This window comes from Mustela nivalis, assembly GCF_964662115.1.
Source record: "Mustela nivalis genome assembly, chromosome: 3".
NCBI lineage: Eukaryota > Metazoa > Chordata > Mammalia > Carnivora > Mustelidae > Mustela > Mustela nivalis.
This window is the reverse complement of record NC_139022.1, coordinates 110211945-110232593: the sequence shown is the minus strand read 5'-3', so window position 1 is coordinate 110232593 and position 20649 is coordinate 110211945. Positions and strand designations below refer to the sequence as shown.

Here is a 20649-nt window from a genome sequence, read left to right as displayed (position 1 = left end):
AAAAATTACTAGGCATTACAAGATACAGAGTATAGGGCTAGAGACTACTAAAAAATTCAAGAGAAACAGACCCATGAATGATTCATAAAAAGATAATTACAAATTTATATACAGAAGTAAAATTAAGTAGAAATAAATGCAATACCTGAAATTAAGAACTCACTAAATAGGTTCTGTGAAATCCATATTAGGCATAGCAGAAAACAGGGCTAGGGAAAGATAGGTTGATAGAACATATTAAAATTGAAGCATGAAGAGACAAAGAAAGGATGGAAAAAAAGAGTACAAGACATGTGGGATGCAGTAGAAATGTCTAACTTTCAAGTTTCCAAAGAAGAGGTAAGAGACAATCTCAGTCTGATGAAAGTTATCAATCTACACATTCAAGAACCACTAAAACTTCGAAATTGGAATACATACAAAGAGCATCATCCCTGGGCATATCAAAGTAAAATTGCTAAAGATCAAAGAGTGACAAAAAGACTGGCAGTTGACCTATTACCAAAACAACAGAAGACAATGGAGCAACATCTTAAAATGCCAAGTGAGTATAATTGTTAAGGTAGAATTCTATATCCAGTGAAAATAGTCTTTAAAGGGCAAATACAGTTCTTTTCAAAGAAACAAAAACTGAGTGTGTGTTGCTATCAGGTCTCCACTAAAAGAGCCACTTAAAAAAGTCATTCCTCACAATGAAAATGATCCCAGACAAAGCTGTGTACTTCAGGAAGAAATAAGGAGCAGGGAGAAAAGTAAATATGTGGGTGAATATATATGACTACCAAGTGTACAAAATAATGTTAAGCCAGGTCTTGTGGGGTTCAATTATATATAGAGTTAAAATCTATTCCCATAATCATGTGAAAAGGCAGGAGAGGAGTTAAAGGAGTTACTGTTACATGGTTCTATTGTTAGAGAAGTGAAATCATAAATTATGAGACTGTATTGAGACAACTATGCATATTATAATCTCTGTCCTAAAAATAACAGAATAATATTTGACTAATCCAAAAGAAAGTAAAACAGAGGGAAAAAAAACAGATCAAGTAAAAAACCAGTAAGATGGTAGATTTAACTATAAAATTAACTGCCTTAAATATAGATGGATCAAATGGCCCAAGTAAAAGATCAAGATTATAATACTAGATAAACCTAAACACACGTAGCTTTATAAAAGACCACCTTAACCGCTGAGCCACCCAGGTGCCCAGACCATAAAGTACCACCTTAAATATATGGACATGGAAAGGTTGAAAGTGACAGGATGGAAAAATACAGCGAACACTAATTAAATCTGATCTGTCTGTACTAGTAACATAGACCAGAAAGGAACAGAGACAATATACTGTAACAGTCACTGTACAGGCAATACAATGGCACTACATTCATATCAATAGTTACCTGAATATAAATGGGCTAAATGCCCCAATCAAAAGACCCAGGGTATTGGAATGGATAAAAAAAACAAAAAACAAAAAAAAACAAGACTTATCGATATGCTGTCTGCAAGAGATTCATTTTAGACCCAAAGACACCTCCAGATTTCAAGTGAGGGGGTGGAAAACCATATACCATGCTAATGGACATCAAAAGAAAGTGGGGGTGGCAACCCTTATATCAGGCAAATTAGATTTTCAACCAAAGACTATAATAAGAGGTGAGGAAGGACACTCTTCATACTTAAAAGGGTCTGTCCAACGAGAAGATCTGTTTTAAGTATCTATGCCCCTAACATGGGAGCAGCCAATTATATAAACCAATTAATAACAAAATCCAAGAAACACATCAACAATAACACAATAATAGTACAGGACTTTAACACACCCCTTCACTGAAATGGACAGATCATCCAAGCAAAAGATCAACAAGGCAATAAAAGCTTTAAATGACACACTGGACCAGATGGACATCACAGATTTAGAACATTCCATCCCAAAGCAACAGAATACACATTCTTCTCAAGTGCACATAGAACATTCTCCAGAATAGATCACATCCTGGTTCACAAATCAGGTCTCAACTGGAACCAAAAGAGTGGGATCATTTCCTTTATATTTTCAGACCACAGTGCTCTGAAACTAGAACTCAATCACAAGAGGAAAGTTTACAACTGCACTCCAAATATATGGAGGCTAATGAGCATCCTACTAAAGAATGAGTGGGTCAACCAGGGAATTGAAGATGAATGAAAAAAGTTATAGAAACAAATGAAAATGAAAACAACTGTTCAAAACTTTCAGGATGCAGCAAAGGTGGTTCTAAGAAGAAAGCATATAGCAATATAGGCCTTTCTCAGGAAATAAAAGTCTCAAGTACACAACCCAACCCTATACCTAAAGCAGCTGCAGAAAGAACAGCAAAGAAACCCTAAATCCAGCAGGAGAAGAGAAATAATAAAGATCAGAGCAGAAATCAATGAAATAGAAACCAAAAGAACAGTAGAACAGATCAATGAAAGTAGGAGCTGGTTCTTTGACAGAATTAATAAGATTGATAAACCCTTGGCCAGACTTATCAAAAAGAAGAGAGAAAGAACCCAAATAGATAAAAACATGCATGAAAGAAGATAGATCACAACCAATACCAAAGAAAGACAAACATTAATAAGAACATATTATGGCAACTATATGTAGCAAATTAGAAAATCTGGAAGAAACAGATGCATTCCTAGAGATGTATAAACTACCAAAACTGAACCAGGAGGAAATAAAAAGCCTGAATAGACCCATAGCCAGTAAGGAAAGTGAAGCAGTCATGAAAGATCTTCCAACAAACAATAGTCCAGTGCCAGATGGATTCCTAGGGGAATTGTACCAAACACTCAAAGAAGAATTAATACCTATTTTCCAGAACCTGTTCCAAAAAAATAGAAATGAAAGGAAAACTTCCAAACTCATTTTTAGGAGGCCAGCTTACCTTGATCCCAAAAGTGGACAAAGACCCCATCAAAAAGAATTATAGACCAATATCCTTGATGAACATATGTGCAAAAATTCTCCCCCCAATACTAGCCAGTACAATATATAGTATATGTGCTGCCGAAGCGAGCACAATGTAATACAATATATTAATAAAAGAAGGCACAAGAACCACATGATCCTCTTAATAGATGCAGAAAAAGCATCTGACAAAGTACAGTATCTTTCTTGATCAAAACTCTTCACAGTGTAGGCATAGAGGGTACACATAACATTCAGTATCATAAAAGCCATCTATGAAAACCCCACAGTGAATATCATTCTCAATGGGGAAAAACCGAGAGCTTTTCTCCTAAGGTCAGGAACATGGCAGGGATGTCCACTATCAGATCTGCTCTTCAACATAGTGCTAGAAGTTGTAGCCTCAGCAATCAGACAACAAAAAAGAAATAAAAGGCTTCTGAGTCGGCAAGGAAGAAATCAAACTCTCACTCTTTGCAGATGATATGATACTTTATGTGGAAAACCCAAAAGACTCCACCCCAATACTGCTAGAACTCATACAGGAATTCAGTGAAGTGTCAGGATATAAAATCCATGCTCAGAAAGCAGTTGCATTTCTAGACACCAACAACAAGACAGAAGGAAGAGAAATTAAGGAGTCAATCTCATTTACAACTGCACCCAAAAATGTAAGATACCTAGGAATAAATCTAACCAAAGAGGCAAAGAATCTGTACTCAGATAACTATAGAATACTCATGAAAGAAATTGAGGAAGACACAAAGAAATGGAAAAATGTGCCATGCTCATGGATTGGAAGAACAAATGCTATGAAAATATCTATGTTACCTAGAGCAATCTACACGTTTAAGGCAATCCCTGTCAAAATACCATCAACTTCTTTCACAGAGCTGGAACAAATAATTCTAAAATTTGTATGGAACCAAAAAAGACCCCAAATAGCCAGAGGAATGTTGAAAAAGAAAACCAAAGCTGGTGGCATTTCAATTCCAGCCTTCAAGCTCTGTTACAAAGCTGTCATCATCAAGACAGTATGGTCCTGGCACAAAAACAGACACATAGATCAATGGAACAGAACAGAGAGCCTAGAAATGGACCCTCAACCCTATGGTCAACTAATCTTCAACAAATCGGGAAAGAGCGTCTAATGGAAAAAAGACAGTCTCTTCAACAAATAGTGTTGGGAAAATTGGATGGCCACATGAAGAAGAATGAAACTGGACCATTTCCTTATACCACACACAAAAATAGACTCAGCATGGAGAAAAGACCTCAATACAAGACAGGAATCCATCAAAGTCCTAGAGGAGAACACAGGCAGCAACCTCTTTGACCTCAGCCACAGCAACTTCTTTCTAGAAACATCACCAAAAGCAAGGGAAGTAAGGGCAAAAGTGAATTATTGGGACTTCATGAAGATCAAAAGCTTGTGCACAGCCAAGGAAAAAGTCAACAAAACCAAAAGACAACTGACAGAATGGGAGAAGAGACTTGCAAATGACAGATCAACAGCTGGTATCCAAAATCTATAAAGAATGTATTGAATTCAACACCCAAAGAACAAATAATCCAATAAAGAAATGGGCAGAGGACATGAACAGACATTTCTGCAAAGAAGACATCCAGATGGCCAACAGACACATGAAAAAGTGCTCAACATCACTTGGCATCATGGAAATACAAATCAAAACCACAGTGAGATACCACTCCACACCAGTCAGAATGGCTAAAATTAACAAGTCAGGAAACGACAGATGTTGGTGAGGATGCGGAGAAAGGGGAACCCTCCTACACTGTTGGTGGGAATGCAAGCTGGTGCAGCCACTCTGGAAAACAATATGGGGGTTCCTCAAATAGTTGAAAATAGAGATCTCCTACGACCAGAAATTGCACTACTATTTACCCTAAAGATACAAATGTAGTGATCCAAAGGGGCATGTGCACCCCCATGTTTATAGCAGCAATGTCCACAATAGCCAAACTATGTAAAGAGCCCAGATGTCCATCAACAGATGAATGGATACAGAAGCTCTGGTATGTATGTATGTATGTACACACACACACACACACACACACACACACACACACACACACACTGAAATATTATGCAGCCACAAAAACCCCCAAATCTTGCCATTGCAATGACATGGATGGAATTAGAGGGTATTATGCTAAATGAAATAAGTCAATCAGTGAAAAACAATTATCAGATGATCTAACTGACATAAGGAATTTGAGAAACAAGATAGGATCATAGGGGAAGGGAGGGAAATATGAAACAAGATGAAATCACAAAGGGAGAGAAACCATAAGAGACTCTTAATCTCATGAAACTAACAGGGTTGCTGGAGTGGAGGGGAGTGGGAGAGATGGGGTGGCTGGGTGTTGGACATTGGGGAGGGTATGTGCTATGGTGAGCACTGTGAATTGTGTAAGACTGATGAATCACAGACCTGTACCCCTGAAAGAAATAATACATTTTATGTAAAAAAAAAACTAAAAAAAGTTTCTTGATGATTATAAACAGCAGCAACAATATCTTCTATCAATTTTGTATCTTACTCCCCCTTTTCTATATCCAATTTTGGGTACAGAGAAGGCATTTAATAAATTGGTTCAGTAAATGCCCAGGCAGTATTTTGGGGGATTGTAACACAATTTTATGTACCTTCCACTTGAATTGAAGTAGATCTTTGGGAGCCTGTCAAGGGCTCATAATACAACACCACTGAGGAGATCTTTCATCTTCTCAGTTATCCCTCCCCGCAATGTTGGTCCCACCTAGAATGTATTTCCTTCTCAGAAAAATTAAACAAAAAAATAAATCCTATAAAAAAATGGATGTACTTTAGATAAACCTACAACCACAGTGTGAGACTTCAACACACCTCTCAGCAGCTGGTAAACTAAGTGGACAAAGGAGAAAATGACTTAGAAGATCTGAACAATGCAACAAATAAACTTGCCATAATTGACATGTATACAAAATACTGTATCTACCATTAGAACACACATTCTTTTAAAGTGCATGTGGAACATTTTTATCCACATTGATTCCAAGCTGGGTCATACAGCAAGCTTCAGTGAGTGTCAAAGGATTGAAATTACTCAGAGTTATGTTCACTGGCCAGAAAAATCACTAAGAGAAAATCTTCTGCCCAAGTGGCCTGGAGAAACCACAACCCAGGTCACACCCACATTCCCCCTGCAATGAGCATGCACAGGGGCATTGCTAGGAAGACAACCACAGCCCTGCTCACTGGCCTCACTTTCTCCCTTGATCCACAAGCCTTCAGTAGGCCTTTGCTGTCACCCAGCAGTCCTAGCACAGTGGCCTGGTCAGTTCAATCTTAAATGCACCCTTCCCCTCTCTCCTCAAACCTCCAGGCTGGGTGATCATTTTCCTTCTTTCTTCAAGGAGAAAATAAAAGCAACCACAAGAGATGTTCATCCACCTGCCCCCAGTTGTAACTGTCACCTCTTTGTAAGTGTTCCTGAATATTCTCCATTTCCTTCGGTTATATGAAAGAATGTGATTTTATCCAAAGCTTGCATCTCTCCTTCTCTGCCCTGGATTCCACTGACTTCTGCCTACTTCAGTGATGCAGAAGAAATGAAAGATGTGTGGGAGGGTTTTGTTTTTTTTTAGCATGGTATTCATACATATATACATAAAAACGCTGTAATGTCATCTATTCTAAAGAAACTTCTTCTCTATGCTCTTCTACCTATTGTCTCATTTGACTCCTTTTACTCATATTTACAGCAAACCCCCTCACAATGATTGTACTTCTTTGACCGCAAGCTTGTATTGCATGATCATTCTATCTGTTCCAGGGTAATCCATGGGACACCAAATCCAATGGTCAGTTCTTAGTCTTGGTGATTTGAAAATGCTCAGCTCTATTGGACACCATTCTTAAAACACTTCTTTTCTTCATTTCTTCCTCCCCCCAATTTTCTTCCTACCTTTTAAGCTCCCGCTTGGTCTCCTTGTTGGCTTCTTCTCTCCTTCCTGATCTTTAAGTGCTGGAGTGTGTCAGGGCTCCAAGCTTGACCTCTTCTCCATCTGTACTACCTCCAGTCATTTCATCTGCTTCTCTGGATGTAACACGTGGTACGGTGACCATATCCACCCTGACCTCTCTGGCCTAGAGCTCTCGCTGGCCTCCAGACCTGTTCATCCAATTGCTTATTTGATGTCTCTACTTACATTTTTATTTTTATTTTTTAAAAAAATTTATTTTAGAGAGCATGAGCAGGGAGGAGGGGCAGTGGGAGAGGGAGAAGCAGACTCCTCACTGAGTGCAGAGCCTGACATGGGGCTTGAACCCACAGCCTGGAGATCATGACCTGAGCCGAAATCAAGAGTCATACACTCAACGGAAGAAATCACCAAGGCGCCCCAATGAACATTTATAATAGCAATGAACACTTAGCAGGTCTAAACCCAAATTCCTAATTTTTCTGTCTTCCTGCTCCATGGCCTATACCACCTGCCACACCACCTGCTCTAGAGAGTGCATTATTTTCCTATTACTATGATAACCTACTACCACACACTTAGTGGCTTAGAACCACACCAATTTAATTTTTTTACAGTTCTGGAGTTTCAAAGTCCAAATTAAATTTCCCTGGGCTGAACAAGGATGGCTGCAGGGCAGTGCCCTCTCTAGAGGCTAGAGGGGAAAGTATGTTCCCTTGACTTTGCCGACCGCTAGCGCTGCGGTCCTTGGCTCACGGCCCCTTCCCCCATCTTCAAAGCCAGCAGAGCCCCAGTGTGCTCTAGTCCTCCCAGTGCCTCCTGCCCCTAACAGTCACATTTCTCCTTGCCTCCCTCTGATACCGGTACTTGCACTCGCATTGAGGAAGGGCTCACCCAGGTCATCCCCCGTAATAGTCCATTTACACATCCTTACCATAATCACCTCTGCAGAGGCGCCTGTGCCTGAGGAGACATTTATAGGTTCTGGGCATGGGAAAGTGGCCATCTTGGGGCCGTTATTCAATCCACCACACACAGTAAATGGCATCACCATTCTACTGTTCCTCAAAGTAACGAAAAGCCCCCAACAACCTGATTTCCCGCTCTTAAAACTTTCATTCGACCCAGCAGAAAATCTTTCCACACTTAAGATCTATCAAGAATCTGGTCGGTCCTTGCCACCTTCATGGCCGGCGGCAGTTCATGCCTGAATTATTTCAGTAGCCACGACGCTGCCCTGCTCTGCCATTGGTTAGCAGAGTCTGCCTGTTTCAGAGTCTAAGTGGGATGAGGTCACTGCCTGGATGAAAACCCTCTGTGGCTTCGGCCATGCGTTACCCCCCCTTCACCACTTCCCGCTTCTCACTGTCCTCTAGTCCTCTGCTCCCAGAATGGGAATGTGGCCGGCTGTGCCCCTGTGCCCCTGGCACCCTCACTCCCTTAGAGAGATGTACCTGTAGAACTTTCTGGGCTTGCACGTCGACCACAAGGACTCTGTTCAGTGCTGGCTGGGCCACGTAGATGTACCGGTGCCGGACGTTCACGGCTGAGGCCCACTGGCACGGCTGGGTGGCATTTCCTTCCCCTTGGGGACAGATTTCTTCCTGTAAAGGAGACAGGCTGTCATGGATCTTCTTAATCCCCTTGGCCCCTGGCCTGTGTGGGTTCCCTCTCCCTCACCGCCCCCGTCCCTGTGCCCTTCTTAGAACCCACAAACATGCCACACCAGCCCTCCCACATCACCTGTTTTGAACATTCACCTCCACCACTTCCCACTCATGAGGCTGGAACTCCCTTTGCATGTGGTTTTTTTTTTTTTTTTTTTTTTTTTTTAATGAGCAGCGCCAGGCCTGCCTTCTTCCCCTGGGTACGAACTTCCCTGTCTGCACTGAGCTCAGCGCTCCAGACTTCTCACTTATTAAATTAAACCTGCTCCCCCTTTTTATTTGAACTTGGGGTATCACTTGACTCCATGCTGCCTATTCTTTGCTTCCTTCCCCCAGCTCCCCCACCCAACAGGCTGGATCCTGCTCAGTCTGCCGATCTCTTGGTCTCTATATGTCAGAATGCACAGGGGTCAGTCCCTCAATGATTTTTCCTCTTCAAAATCTACTCCCTTTGCTCATCTCATCTCAACTGATAGCATCAAATACCATCTACGGGCATACAGCTCCCAAATTTGTACCTTTAGTTAGAGCCTCTTCTCTGAACTCCAGACATACGCAGCCAACCACCTCACTCTACTTGGCTATTTGCTGTACACCTCAAACTTGAGAGAGTTCAAAGTCAACTCCCAATTTTACCTCCCAATCCTGCTCATTCCTTTAATAAAATGGCAGCTCCACTGTTTTCCTTCCTTAGACCAAAACCCTGATGGCCATCTTTGAGTCCTCTTTTTCTCCTCATCCTCTCAGTCATCAGGGAAGGGGAGGTGAACCATGAGACTATGGACTCTGAAAAACAATCTGAGGGGTTTGAAGTGGCGGGGGGTGGGAGGTTGGGGGAACCAGGTGGTGGGTATTAGAGAGGGCACGGATTGCACGGAGCACTGGGTGTGGTGCAACAACAAGGAATACTGTTATGCTGAAAACAAACAAACAAACAAATAAATAATTTCAGCTCTGCCTTCAAAATACGTTCAGAATTTGACGTTGCCTCACTGCTCCCACCTCCATCACCCGGGCTCAGGCCACACTATCTGCTGAGTAACCGCTGTAGCATCCCTGTCGTACTCCTTGATTCCACCACCCCTCCCCCGCCCCCCATTCTCAACACAGAATTCAAGGGCATCCCTGAGAGTCTGCCCGCACCTCTCCTCTCCTCAACACCCTCCACTTCATTAACATTCCTTCTGGCTCAGAAGAGGAGCCAAGGTTTCCCGGAAGTCAAGTAGGCCCCGTCCCCTTTGGCTCCTGCTACTCCTCTGACCTTCAGCTTTTCTCTCCCGTCCCCGCTGTGCTTGCTCTCCTTCCCTCATGCCGCCCTCCTGCCCCCTTCATTGGCCGAGCACCGCCAGCACACTTCACCCCTGTACCTGGCTGCATTGGTCATTTCCACCTGACGTCGTGCACTGATCTGGCTACATCTTTTTAGGCTTTCTTCTGTCACTGGAATGCTTTGTGACGGGCTCTTTGTCTGTCTGCTTCACTGCTATATCTTTAGCACATAGTAAAGGCCTGGCACGGAATGGGTGCCTCAGTATATTTGTTGAATGAATAAATGAGTGAAAAGGGGGACCCTCTTTTTCCTTACCTTCTAGGATATACAGTCTCATTTTTTTTTTTTTTATCATGACTCTCACTCAACTCTGTCTCAGTCTCCTTGTGGTTCCCCTCTTGGTCTGCCCATCCTGTAGCTACTGGCCCCCAGGGTTCTGTTCAGGTACCCAAATCAAAGCGCTCATACATACCCTTGGTGGTCTTGTCTACCGCTCTGGCTTTAGCCAACGCCCAGATGCAGACGGCTCCCAGATCTATGTCTTTAGCTCAGAGCTGCCCTCTTCAGTCCTCGCTTGGTTTTCCCAGAGCCCCTCATACTCAGCCAACCACCCTGAGCTGACCCTCTTCACCATACCTGCCCCTCTCACCAGGTCTGGCCAGCCAGGACCAAGCCTGTCACCCTTGTCGCTTCCTTCTCTTCTATAGTCCGCCACAAGTGAGTTACCATGGACTATGGAGACGACCTCCTCCATCCCTGAGTTCATCTACTTTCCAGGTCTTTCCTGAATGACTGCAATAGCTTTGGGGCAGAGCTGTCACCTTACACCCTGGCCACTGCCCAGCATCACATTCAGTTCTCACAACTACCCCCATTCACACATGAGAAAACAGAGGCTGGCAGGGGTTAGGTCACTGGTCTAAAGCCACTCAGCCCTGCTGAGGGACAGAGGTGGGATGTGAACCCAGGGGTGCCTGGCTGGGAAGCCTGTGCCCTTGCCTCCTACATGTGCTGCTTCCCAATGCCCAGAGTGGCCCCCTTATCCAGCAGAGACACCTGAGAGAAGACATGCCAACCTCCTGCTGGCTCAGTGCTTTCAGCAGAGGCTCGCATCACGGTAACCCTGTTGGGAGGTGGTGGTGGGGCATTTTCTAGAGGAGAACACGGTTGGTTGGGACTGTTCCATAGCTCACCATGGTCTGGTGCTGTCTGAAAGGCCGGTGGGGTCTCTCCTACTGTGTCTTGTTCTAGCTTTTTAGGAAATGTGAGTCGTGGTTAGGATTTCAGAGATTTCCCTCGAGCTACAGGTTATTGCAAATCTGTGAGAAATTAGTGCCCATGTGACAGGGTGCAATTATTTACACCGAACTGCTAGAAATTAACTAGACCACTCATTCTAGATGGTTTCACGGCTGTTACATGGAAGAAAAGTTCATCGGGATAGCAGATCTAAAATATAATTAATTCAAATGAAATAGCCTGGAAAACAGCTGGTCCGGAGCTACGAATGCTGGAGACACACTGCAAGCCAGCATGGCAGTGCAGCAAGCAGGCGGCAGGACTCTGAGCTCCCCCATGAGCTCCAGGCCTGTCCCCCCTCACTGGTTCCTTCACATCGGGCCTTGAGGAGAGGCCTGGTGGGCCTGCTGACAACTCTTCTGGGTTAATGTCATACTTCTACCGTCAAGTAGCTAAGGGTACACCTTAGGTAGGAAACCACCAACATAAGACCCAGAGAGAAACCAACAGGAGGGACAGAGCCCTGGGGTGGGGTGGGTGGGGAAGCACTGTCTGGGGGACACCTGTGGAAAGCTGGGTCTAGAGGGCTAGAAAGACTTTCTTGGACCTGCCACTGGCAATCATCTCTGTGGCCTTCATCCATGTGGCATGGCCATTGTGCCCCTGGCCTCATACTTCATAGCACCTCTGATGCTTGGGGCATTCTCATCTTGCACGCTCTCTCCCCTGATTCTTCAGAGGCCACTGAGACCCTCGCAGCTCACCTCCTCTAGTGACTGGTTGAGGATCACTTCCTTTTGTAAACTTAGCTATCTGTGAGTTCTATGACCCATGTTCTCCAGGCTTCCTTAAAGCTATTTTTTTTTTTTTTTTGCCTGCCAGGGAGCCATGGGCTCTCTAGCTCACCAGGGCCCATCCCCTCCTTGTCCTCATCTTCTGGATGTTTCTATGCTTGTGTCCCATGGGTGTCTCAAATTCACATCGTAGGCCACCCTTGCCTCTTTGATGAGGAACTTATCTTCCCTGCTTTTGGGATCCCAGCACGAGACGGAGAATGTGGCACATGCCTCCTACGGTGACAAGAGAATGAACAGTACCCCTAACCTGCCTCTCCTCCTGAGTGAAGGACAGTCTGTTCCTCCTAGCAAGACCCCAGATGACCCTTGTGGTGCCTGCTGATATAACACTAAATCTACTCAGTTATTCCCATTGCCACTGCCCCTGACTTGGCTAGGTCACTACCCTCTCTCACCCAGATATTCACAACAGCCTGTACACCTGCTTCTGGGCTTCCAATCCTGTCCCACTCATCTCTACCCTCACTGGGGCCCCACACTTGTTCTAAAGCAGCCCCACCAGGGCCGTGATTCATTTGAGGTCCTCCAGGCATCCCCAGAACTTTCAAGATCTGCCACTAAAACCTCAGCTTTAACCCTGGCCTCAGTCATCTTAATCTCAGACCAAGTATTGCAATTACCCAGATGTGACATGTCACTTTATGCCACCAAGTGCCATGTTTATAACATTCCCTTTAGAAACGCATCCCCAGTTCCTACTTGTTCTTCACAACTGGGCCCAGGGGTGCCCTGCTGGAGAGCCTTCTCTGACTTGGTCCTCCCTGGGTCTAGAGAGGCCTCATCCCCTCAGTGTCCCAGTGCACTTTGCAGCTCCTTCAAGCAGCACCTGCTGTGGCCATCCTCTCTCTGTGAACTAGTGGAGAAGAGAAACCCATCTGTAAGCCTTGGGCATCACCCAGGGCTCTGTGCATGGAAGGCCTAAGGAATGAGACCTTCAACTCTTAACCTCCCATGGATGTTATGGAGCCTTGGAATGCACGTGGAACCACACCACATATAGCAAACGGAACCTGGGTGGAAGACCGGCTCTCAGGCACAGACACTTACATAGCTCATGAAGATCTTCTCGGTGGGTCGGAGGTGCCTCTGGATCTCACAGTCCACGGGATGCAGGATGATGATGCCATCGTCAGAGAAGACATAGAACATGTTCCCCACGCTGAGGCCTGGGAGGAGCAAAGACAGCCGTGGTTATGCACCCTCATCCCCAGCAGCCAGCTCCTAAGTAGAGTCACGTGCCACGCTGGGCAGACCCACCCCTGCGGTTTGGCTGCGTGTGGTACAGGCACAAAGTGTGGGGGCCTGGTCAAGGTGACATGAGCTAAGCAGGAGGTATGTGGGCAGCCCAGGGAGAAAGTGTCAGAGGCCTGTGAATCACTCCACAGATGAGGGCTCTGTGAACCCCAGGCTATCCTTCCAGACACGTGCTTCTGCCCTAGGGCACCGCGGGCTAGCCACCGACACAAGTCGGCAAATACATGACAGCCTTGGCTCTAGCATACATTTGGTCTTTCGTCTCTTGTCAACTAGTCAAATCAGATGGGTCAGATCATGACAGAAAAGCAAAGCCTCTTATTTTTTTTTTTTTTTTTTCAGCACATTTATGTGCTACACCACTCCTAGGAACCTAAGAATGTTGTGGCTGGTACTCCTTTGTGCCAGTTTCACCCTGGCCTGTTGGTGCCGGCAAATCCCTCCTTCAAGATAGGCTGCTCCCACCTCTGCCTCACCATTTTCTCTGTGGCAGCCCCAGGTCAGGCGATGGAGCCCCAGCCTGGTCAGGCCCGCTTGTCAGCTCCCACCACCGCCCTGGTGTGGCCATGTGGGGAGAAACCTCAGAGTAGCAGAGAAGGGGACCTGGGAGGGTCTAGTTTGGCCTCCTTATTACAAGACAAAAAACTGAGGTCCAGGGAAGGGAAGGGGCTTGGTGGAGGCTACTTGGATTTACACCAGAGCCGGGGCTGGACCCCAAACCCCTACTCCAGGCTCTCACCGTGCCTCAACATAAAACATAAAGATGGCACAAAATTGGTAAGTTTAAGTTCTCCTTTCCTTTCTCCCTCATTTTATTTCTTGTGAAGGTGGAATATTCAACAGTTTTCCATAAATGCTAAGAAAATTAAATCTATGAAAAACATGCTCTTTCCTAGCATGCTGAGAGACCCAGCATACTGACTTCATTGACTATCTGGGTAGGTTTTCAGTGTTAGAAAACCATACAACACGAAATAGGAGCCAACATTCCACCTGCTTCCAGTGACTCTGCAGGCAGTTTTCTGGGCCTCAGGCCCTTCCTGCCTGGGAAGCCCCAGTGCCTGGGGTGGACCAAGGTCACTGACTCCAGGACACAGTCTTAGCTGCTGCTCTTCTGTCCTGAGGGAGGGGCTGGAAAGGAGGGCTCTGCCGCTGGGCACAACTTGACCCCAGGCTCTCAGAAGCTAGCAGTGTCTGGGAGCACCCTGCACAGGTCTCTCTGGGGAATCCTGCGGGTGCTGGGCAGCCTGTCCCAAGAGCTACAGGAAGGGGCCTGGTCTCAGCTCCCAGGACATCCCAGCTTCTGGTCCAAATGTGCTCTGTCCCCAGGGGCCTTCTCTCTGTCTACTCTCACCTGGCAAACTTCTTTTGCTCTGTGAAAGAAGCAAAAGAGTCAAAGCCCCTGTCCCTGAGGTCTCTTGGCCTCCCAGGGTCTCTCAGGAAGTGGACAGCTGCAAGGACCAAGGTAAGCCTGAAAGCTTGGGGACCCCATGTGGGGTTGCAGCTGTGGCCACGTGGCAGGCGAAGCACAGCCTCACTCACGGTCAGCAGTGGAACGCGGGCCTCGCCAAACAACTGACTTCACAGGAGACAGAGCCAGCCTCCTGATCCAGTCCCCTGAAGGGTTCTGTCTGAGTGGAATTTCTCCTAACAGGGCACAAAGGGGCTTTCTTTGCTGTGGCATGCCCCAATCATCTCATTTCTCTTGTTGAGATGGGACAGATCCCTGCGGCCTGCTGGCCTGTGGGTTATGCTCCTGTATTTCCTAGTTCCAGCTGCGAAGGGTACAAGCAGCTGTCTGTCCAGGCAGGATGGCACTTGTTGCACCAGTCACCCCGCAGCCAAAAAGCAGCTGGGGGTCTTAAGTTGTCCTCAATGTGAGACCTCTAGTGCTCTGTTTCATACATCACAGGGTCTCCTGCATTCTTTGCTGGTCTCCGCTTTTGAAACTTGAGTCTCTTTGTAGTGAATGCAATTTTAGAAAATTACCACCTCTTAAAGACCCAGAGGGAAAGCTCTCTACATGCATTGTGACTTAGAGTTAGGTTGGGCAGCATTGGGGGACGGCTGTCCACGGTGAGTGGCAGTTGCTACAACCTGTCTTCCCAAGGAATCCGAACGCCTACTGGCATCAATTCCTCATTTTTCAGGTTCTGCTTTTGTTTTGCTCTGTGGCTTACTGTGAGCAGCAGTGCCTGACATTCAGGAAATTGTTCTGAGTATGTGCACGCATGCATATGCCAGACTCTAGGAAATGCCACGAGGAAATGTTTACCAGGAAAAAAATGAGACAGGAAATAGGCCAGCTTTTAAAGAGGAGATTTTGTGTGTAACCCTGAAATCACGGGATGCATTCTGCTTCTCATCTCCTCCCTGAAACCCCCATCCACTAATCAAGCCCCATCCTGGAGAGTAAGTTACCTCCAGGTGATGTGAACTCTGCTCTGATGGAGGGGCTGCACTTGGCCGGGGTCCACAAAGGGTGACTCAGGCCCTATAACCCAGTTCCCACATGGGCCTGCTGTTTTTTGAACCACATGAAATTGTTAGTATTAGACCATTTTTGACATACATGAATGGCCATTTTTTTAAGGGTCCAACCTAGTATCTAAAGATGGTTTGATAAATAAAATTTTAAAAAATCTATTCATTTAAAAATATACATTTATAGAAATCATGGTGGCCTTTTTCTTCGGCATTTCCTCAAAGTGTATGCCTAAACTTTGAAAACTCCAGAACCAATATCACCTTCTGGAAAAAAGTTGAAGGCCTCATCCAACCAGGGACTCCTGCCAAGTAATCTGCTTCAGTGACGGTTTCAAACAGCTTTAGATAGCAACTTCTCACTTTTAAGTTCTAACGGACTGGTGTCCATTAAAGACACAAGTACATTTTAAAATCTGCTTCTCAGCATGTGACCCTTGTCATTGACCTCCGCCCTCCCAATCTGGCAGGTGGACCACACTGATGGGGACTGCATGGTATCTGGGAAAGCTGATGGTGGCCCATGGAAATATGGCCCATGATGGAAATATAAACACAGGTGGTCACAAGCACAACATAGAAGTATAAAACTTAGTACCTTCCTCTCGCCACAGAATGTTTGCAACTACAGCGTCAGAGAATCAGGAGACCGGAAACATGATTGAGGGAAGGAAAAAAGAACAAAGCAATGTCAGCAGTTTACTGTAGTGATTCCTTTCAGGGATGGATGGCTACCTAATCCCTCGTGTATGGAGTCTGCCCCACTCACTGCCAAGCAACAGCCCTCTGATGGGACTCTGGATGTGGACAAATGTTTCTAGGTCTCAGGACACTTTCAATTTCTAATTAGTCTCTGAAATTGGGCCTACTAATGGGATCTCTTCTGTGGTTGACAAGGAGAAAGGAACATTCTCCCAGAGTTCTTGATTACTTCCAAAAGCCAGGCTGATTTTCAGCTAGGATTCTCCAAGGAAGACCATCTGAGACACTATTCTGATGATCTCCTTTGATGATGAAGACTCAGCTTGGAGTCTTTAAACAAGGGCAAGAGATCCTAGCTACCACTCGTGTCCAGAGCCACTCAGGGGAATGGTGGCTACGTGGGAGGGCATACAGGTGGGAGATAATCCCTGGAGTCAAGTTTATGTGTGCATGTGTGGCTGGGCCACTTCCTGGGCCATGGTGGAACATCAGCATGTGATAAAAATCATGAACGGATATCTAGTCTATCACATATGGAATCTGTGTCACGGACTGGTGGGTGGAGAGGAGGAGAACTTTTATGGGTAAGGGGCAGAGGTTCTAGTCTATACAGCAAGTAGGAGGCAGAAGTGAGGCTAGGACATGTAAGCTTCCTTGTGGTCTTGGACACTCTCTGCTTCCAGGGAACTTCCCTGTCTGTGTGCTGTTGAGGTTGCCAGGGAAGGTCTGCTTACCTCTGGGCACCCCTGCCCCAGCTGTGAGCACAAGAGAATATGGGAGTTTACCCCTGTCTTCAGGGGCTCATGGATGGTGGGTGTGGCCTTGGTCAGTCAGTTGGTCCCCTTGCACCCAACACCCACCAACCAGCACAATGAGGAGCTCCGAGGCAAGAGTGGACTCACGGGTCTTTCTAGCTGAGTCTTCAATGAAAAGTGAGGAGATATCCTCGTCCACGCCCACTTCATTTCTGGCGATGCAGGTATACGCCCCTGTGTCTTCATACCGAACACTGCCGATGTGCAGTTCACTCCCATTGGCTGGAGGAAGGACAGTGCTCAAGATGGTCTGCTTAGCTGGGACTCCCCCCTCCCCACCCCGCAATCTTCCTTTTATCCAGAGTAGTGATGTTAAAAACATAGGCCCTCAGCAGGGATGAGGGCAACCAACATCCGTGATACACGCCCAGAAAGGGCTCGATCAGCTGAACTAAACTGAAGCTGACTTGGGACAGGATTGACAGCTTATCATCTGTGCGCTCAAAAAGCCCACAAGATCTGTGTGAGTGCAGGTAGCAGGAGAATTTGGGGAGACATTTGTTCACTCCTAACACATCTGACTTAGAAACAAATCATCTCTCTCATTTCACTGTGGAAAGTGTCAGCTTGAACTTGACGGGAAGAGCAGAGAGGCACCGAGGGCAGTTCTTACCTAATAGGGAAAGCTGTTTCGACATCTGGGTTGAGACATCCATGCCATTTTTCAGCCAAGTGATTCTAGGCATAGGAATGCCCTCTGCGTGACATTTCAGACTGGCTGCCACCCCGGGCTCCTGTGCCTGCGTCTCTGGATACACACGGATGACTGGTGGCACTGTGGATGAAGTTGGTGCTGGTCAGACAGGGCCCTAACCTGGCCTTGGGCCCATGCTCTGGCCCCATACCTGCTCCCGAGGGTGAACTGAGATGCAGCTCTGGAGTTCTTTTTGTAACTAGCTCATAGTCATCCTGTTCAGCAGCTCAAGCCCTCAAAGAAAGGACTATAAAAAATTGTGAGCAATAAACATGTCAGGCTTTGTGCCTTGTAATTCATGGCTTTCACCATTATTCTAAATATGATCAGAAAGACATCCAGATATTGAATGCTGTTCAGCTGCCACATGTGAAGAGCAACAGCCACTGTACATTTATTTTTGAATGAATAAAATTCAGATATATTATTTCTGTTATTGGAAAGAAATTGGACAGGGGCTTAATTATTTGCAGGAAGTGCTTCACAAAGCATTTATGGTCAATGACTGGCAAGGCTACTAATTACATCACTACTCTGGGGAAATCCTTTGATTTTCCTATGAATTACTGTTATTTCCCCACTTCTCACCCCCCACAACATGGGTGAAAGGAAAGTGTGCCCTCCTTGGCTCAGCCATGAGCCCTGGCAGCCAAGTTCAGGGCTGAGGATGTGACCTGGCCCATTCATCAGAAGAACATGGGTGAGGGGGAAGGAGCAAGATGGCTGAGGAGTAGGAGACCAAGATTATCATCAGGTACTAGGAGTTCAGCTAGATAGTTATCAAACCATCCTGAACACCTACAAACTCAACAGGAGAGAGAAGAGAAGAGCAGCAATTCCAGGAACAGAAAACTGACCACTTTCCAGAAGGTAGGACGTGCGGAAAAGTGAATCCAAAGAGACAGGAAGATAGACTGTGGGGAAGGGGCCAGATTATGGCAAGTGGTAGAGCAGTGGAGCACAAAATCAGAACCTTTAGAAGTCTGCTCTGCTGAGGGATGTTGCTCCAGAGGCTAAGCAGGGGGTGGAGCCCGTGCAGGGACAAAACAATATTTGAATAATTGAGTTCCCAGAAGAAGAAGAAAGAGAGAGAGGGGAAGAAGGCATAATGGAACAAATTATAGCAGAGAATTTCCCTAATTTGGCAAAGGGAACAAGCATCAAAATCCAGGAGGCTCAGAGAACCCCCACTTAAAATAAATAAAAATAGGTCCACACCCCATCATCTAATAGTAAAACTTACAAGTCTCAGTGACAAAGAGAAAATCCTGAAAGCAGCTCAGGACAAGAGATCTGTAAAATACATGGTGGAAATATTAGATTGGTAACTAATCCACAGAGACCTGGCAGGCCAGAAAGGACTGGCATGATATATTGAAAGCACTAAATGAGCAAACGATGCAGCCAATAATACTATATCCAGCTAAGCTGTCATTGAAAATAGAAGGAGAGAGAAAAAGCTTCCAGGATAAACAAAAATTAAAAAAATTTGAAAACACTAAACCAGCCCTACAGGAAATGTTGAAAGAGGTACTCTAAGCAAAGAGAGCCCAAAGTAACAGACCAGAAAGGAACAGAGATGATATACAGTAATAGTCACCTTATAGGCAATACAATGGCACTGAATTCATATCTTTCAAGAGTTACCCTGAATGTAAGTGGGTGAAATGCCCTAATCAAAAGACACAGAGTAACAGAATGGATAAAAAAAAAAACAAAAAAGAGGGGTGCCTGGGTGGCTCAGTGGGTTAAAGTCTCTGCCTTTGGCTTGGGTTATGATCTCAAGGTCCTGGGATTGAGCCTCACGATGGGCTCTCTGCTCAGCAAGGAGCCTGATTCCCTTCCTCTCTCTGCCTGCCTCTTTGCCTACTTGTGATCTCTGTCTGTCAAATAAATAAATAAAAATCTTAAAAAAAGAGAGAGATCCATCAATATGCGGTCTACAAGAAACTCATTTTAGACCCAAAGACCTCTCCAGATATAAAGTGAGGGGGTGGAAAACCATTTACCATGCTAATGGACATCAAACAAAAGCTAGGGTGGCAATCCTTATATCAGGAAAATTAGATTTTCAACCAAAGACTGTAATAAGAGATGAGGAAGGACACTTTTTCATACTTAAAGGGTCTGTCCAACAAGAAGATCGAACAATTTAAAATATCTATGCCCCTAATATGGGAGCAGCCAATTATATAAACCAATTAATAACAAAATCCAAAAAACACATCAACAATAATACAATAATAGTATGGGACTTTAACACCCCCTTACTGAAATGGACAGATCATTGAAGTAAAAGATCAACAAGGCAATAAAGGCTTTAAATGACACAAGTGACCAGAAGGATATCACAGATATATTTAGAACATTCCATCCTAAAGTAACAGAATACACATTCTTCTCTAGTGCACATGGAACATTCTCCAGAATAGATTATATCCTGAGTCACAAATCGGGTCTCAACTGGTACCAAAAGATTGGGATCATTCCCTACATATTTTCAGACTACAATGCTTTGAAACTAGTACTCAATCACAAGAGGAAAGTTGGAAAGAACTCAAATACATGGAGACTAAAGAGCATCCTACTAAAGAATGAACGGGTCAACCAGGAAATTAAAGAATTGAAAAAATTCATGGAAACAAATTAAAATAAAACACAACTGTTCAAAATCTTTGGGCAAAGCAAAGGCAGTCCTGAGAGGAAAGAATACAGCAATATAAGCCTTTCTCAAGAAACA

At 45.1% G+C, this 20649-nt stretch overlaps 1 protein-coding gene across 1 annotated transcript in view; it reads right to left on the bottom strand.

Moving 5' to 3' along the window:
* Positions 1-20649, bottom strand: part of FSTL4 (follistatin like 4) — a 404300-nt gene that overhangs the window by 10949 nt on the left and 372702 nt on the right. The window contains exons 9-13 of the mRNA XM_082725661.1: positions 17829-17990; positions 17303-17437; positions 16297-16323; positions 13008-13126; positions 8382-8531 (exon numbers count right to left, since the gene is read on the bottom strand). Coding sequence (XP_082581787.1) covers positions 8382-8531; positions 13008-13126; positions 16297-16323; positions 17303-17437; positions 17829-17990 — 593 coding nt within the window. The remainder of the gene's footprint in view (positions 1-8381; positions 8532-13007; positions 13127-16296; positions 16324-17302; positions 17438-17828; positions 17991-20649) is intronic.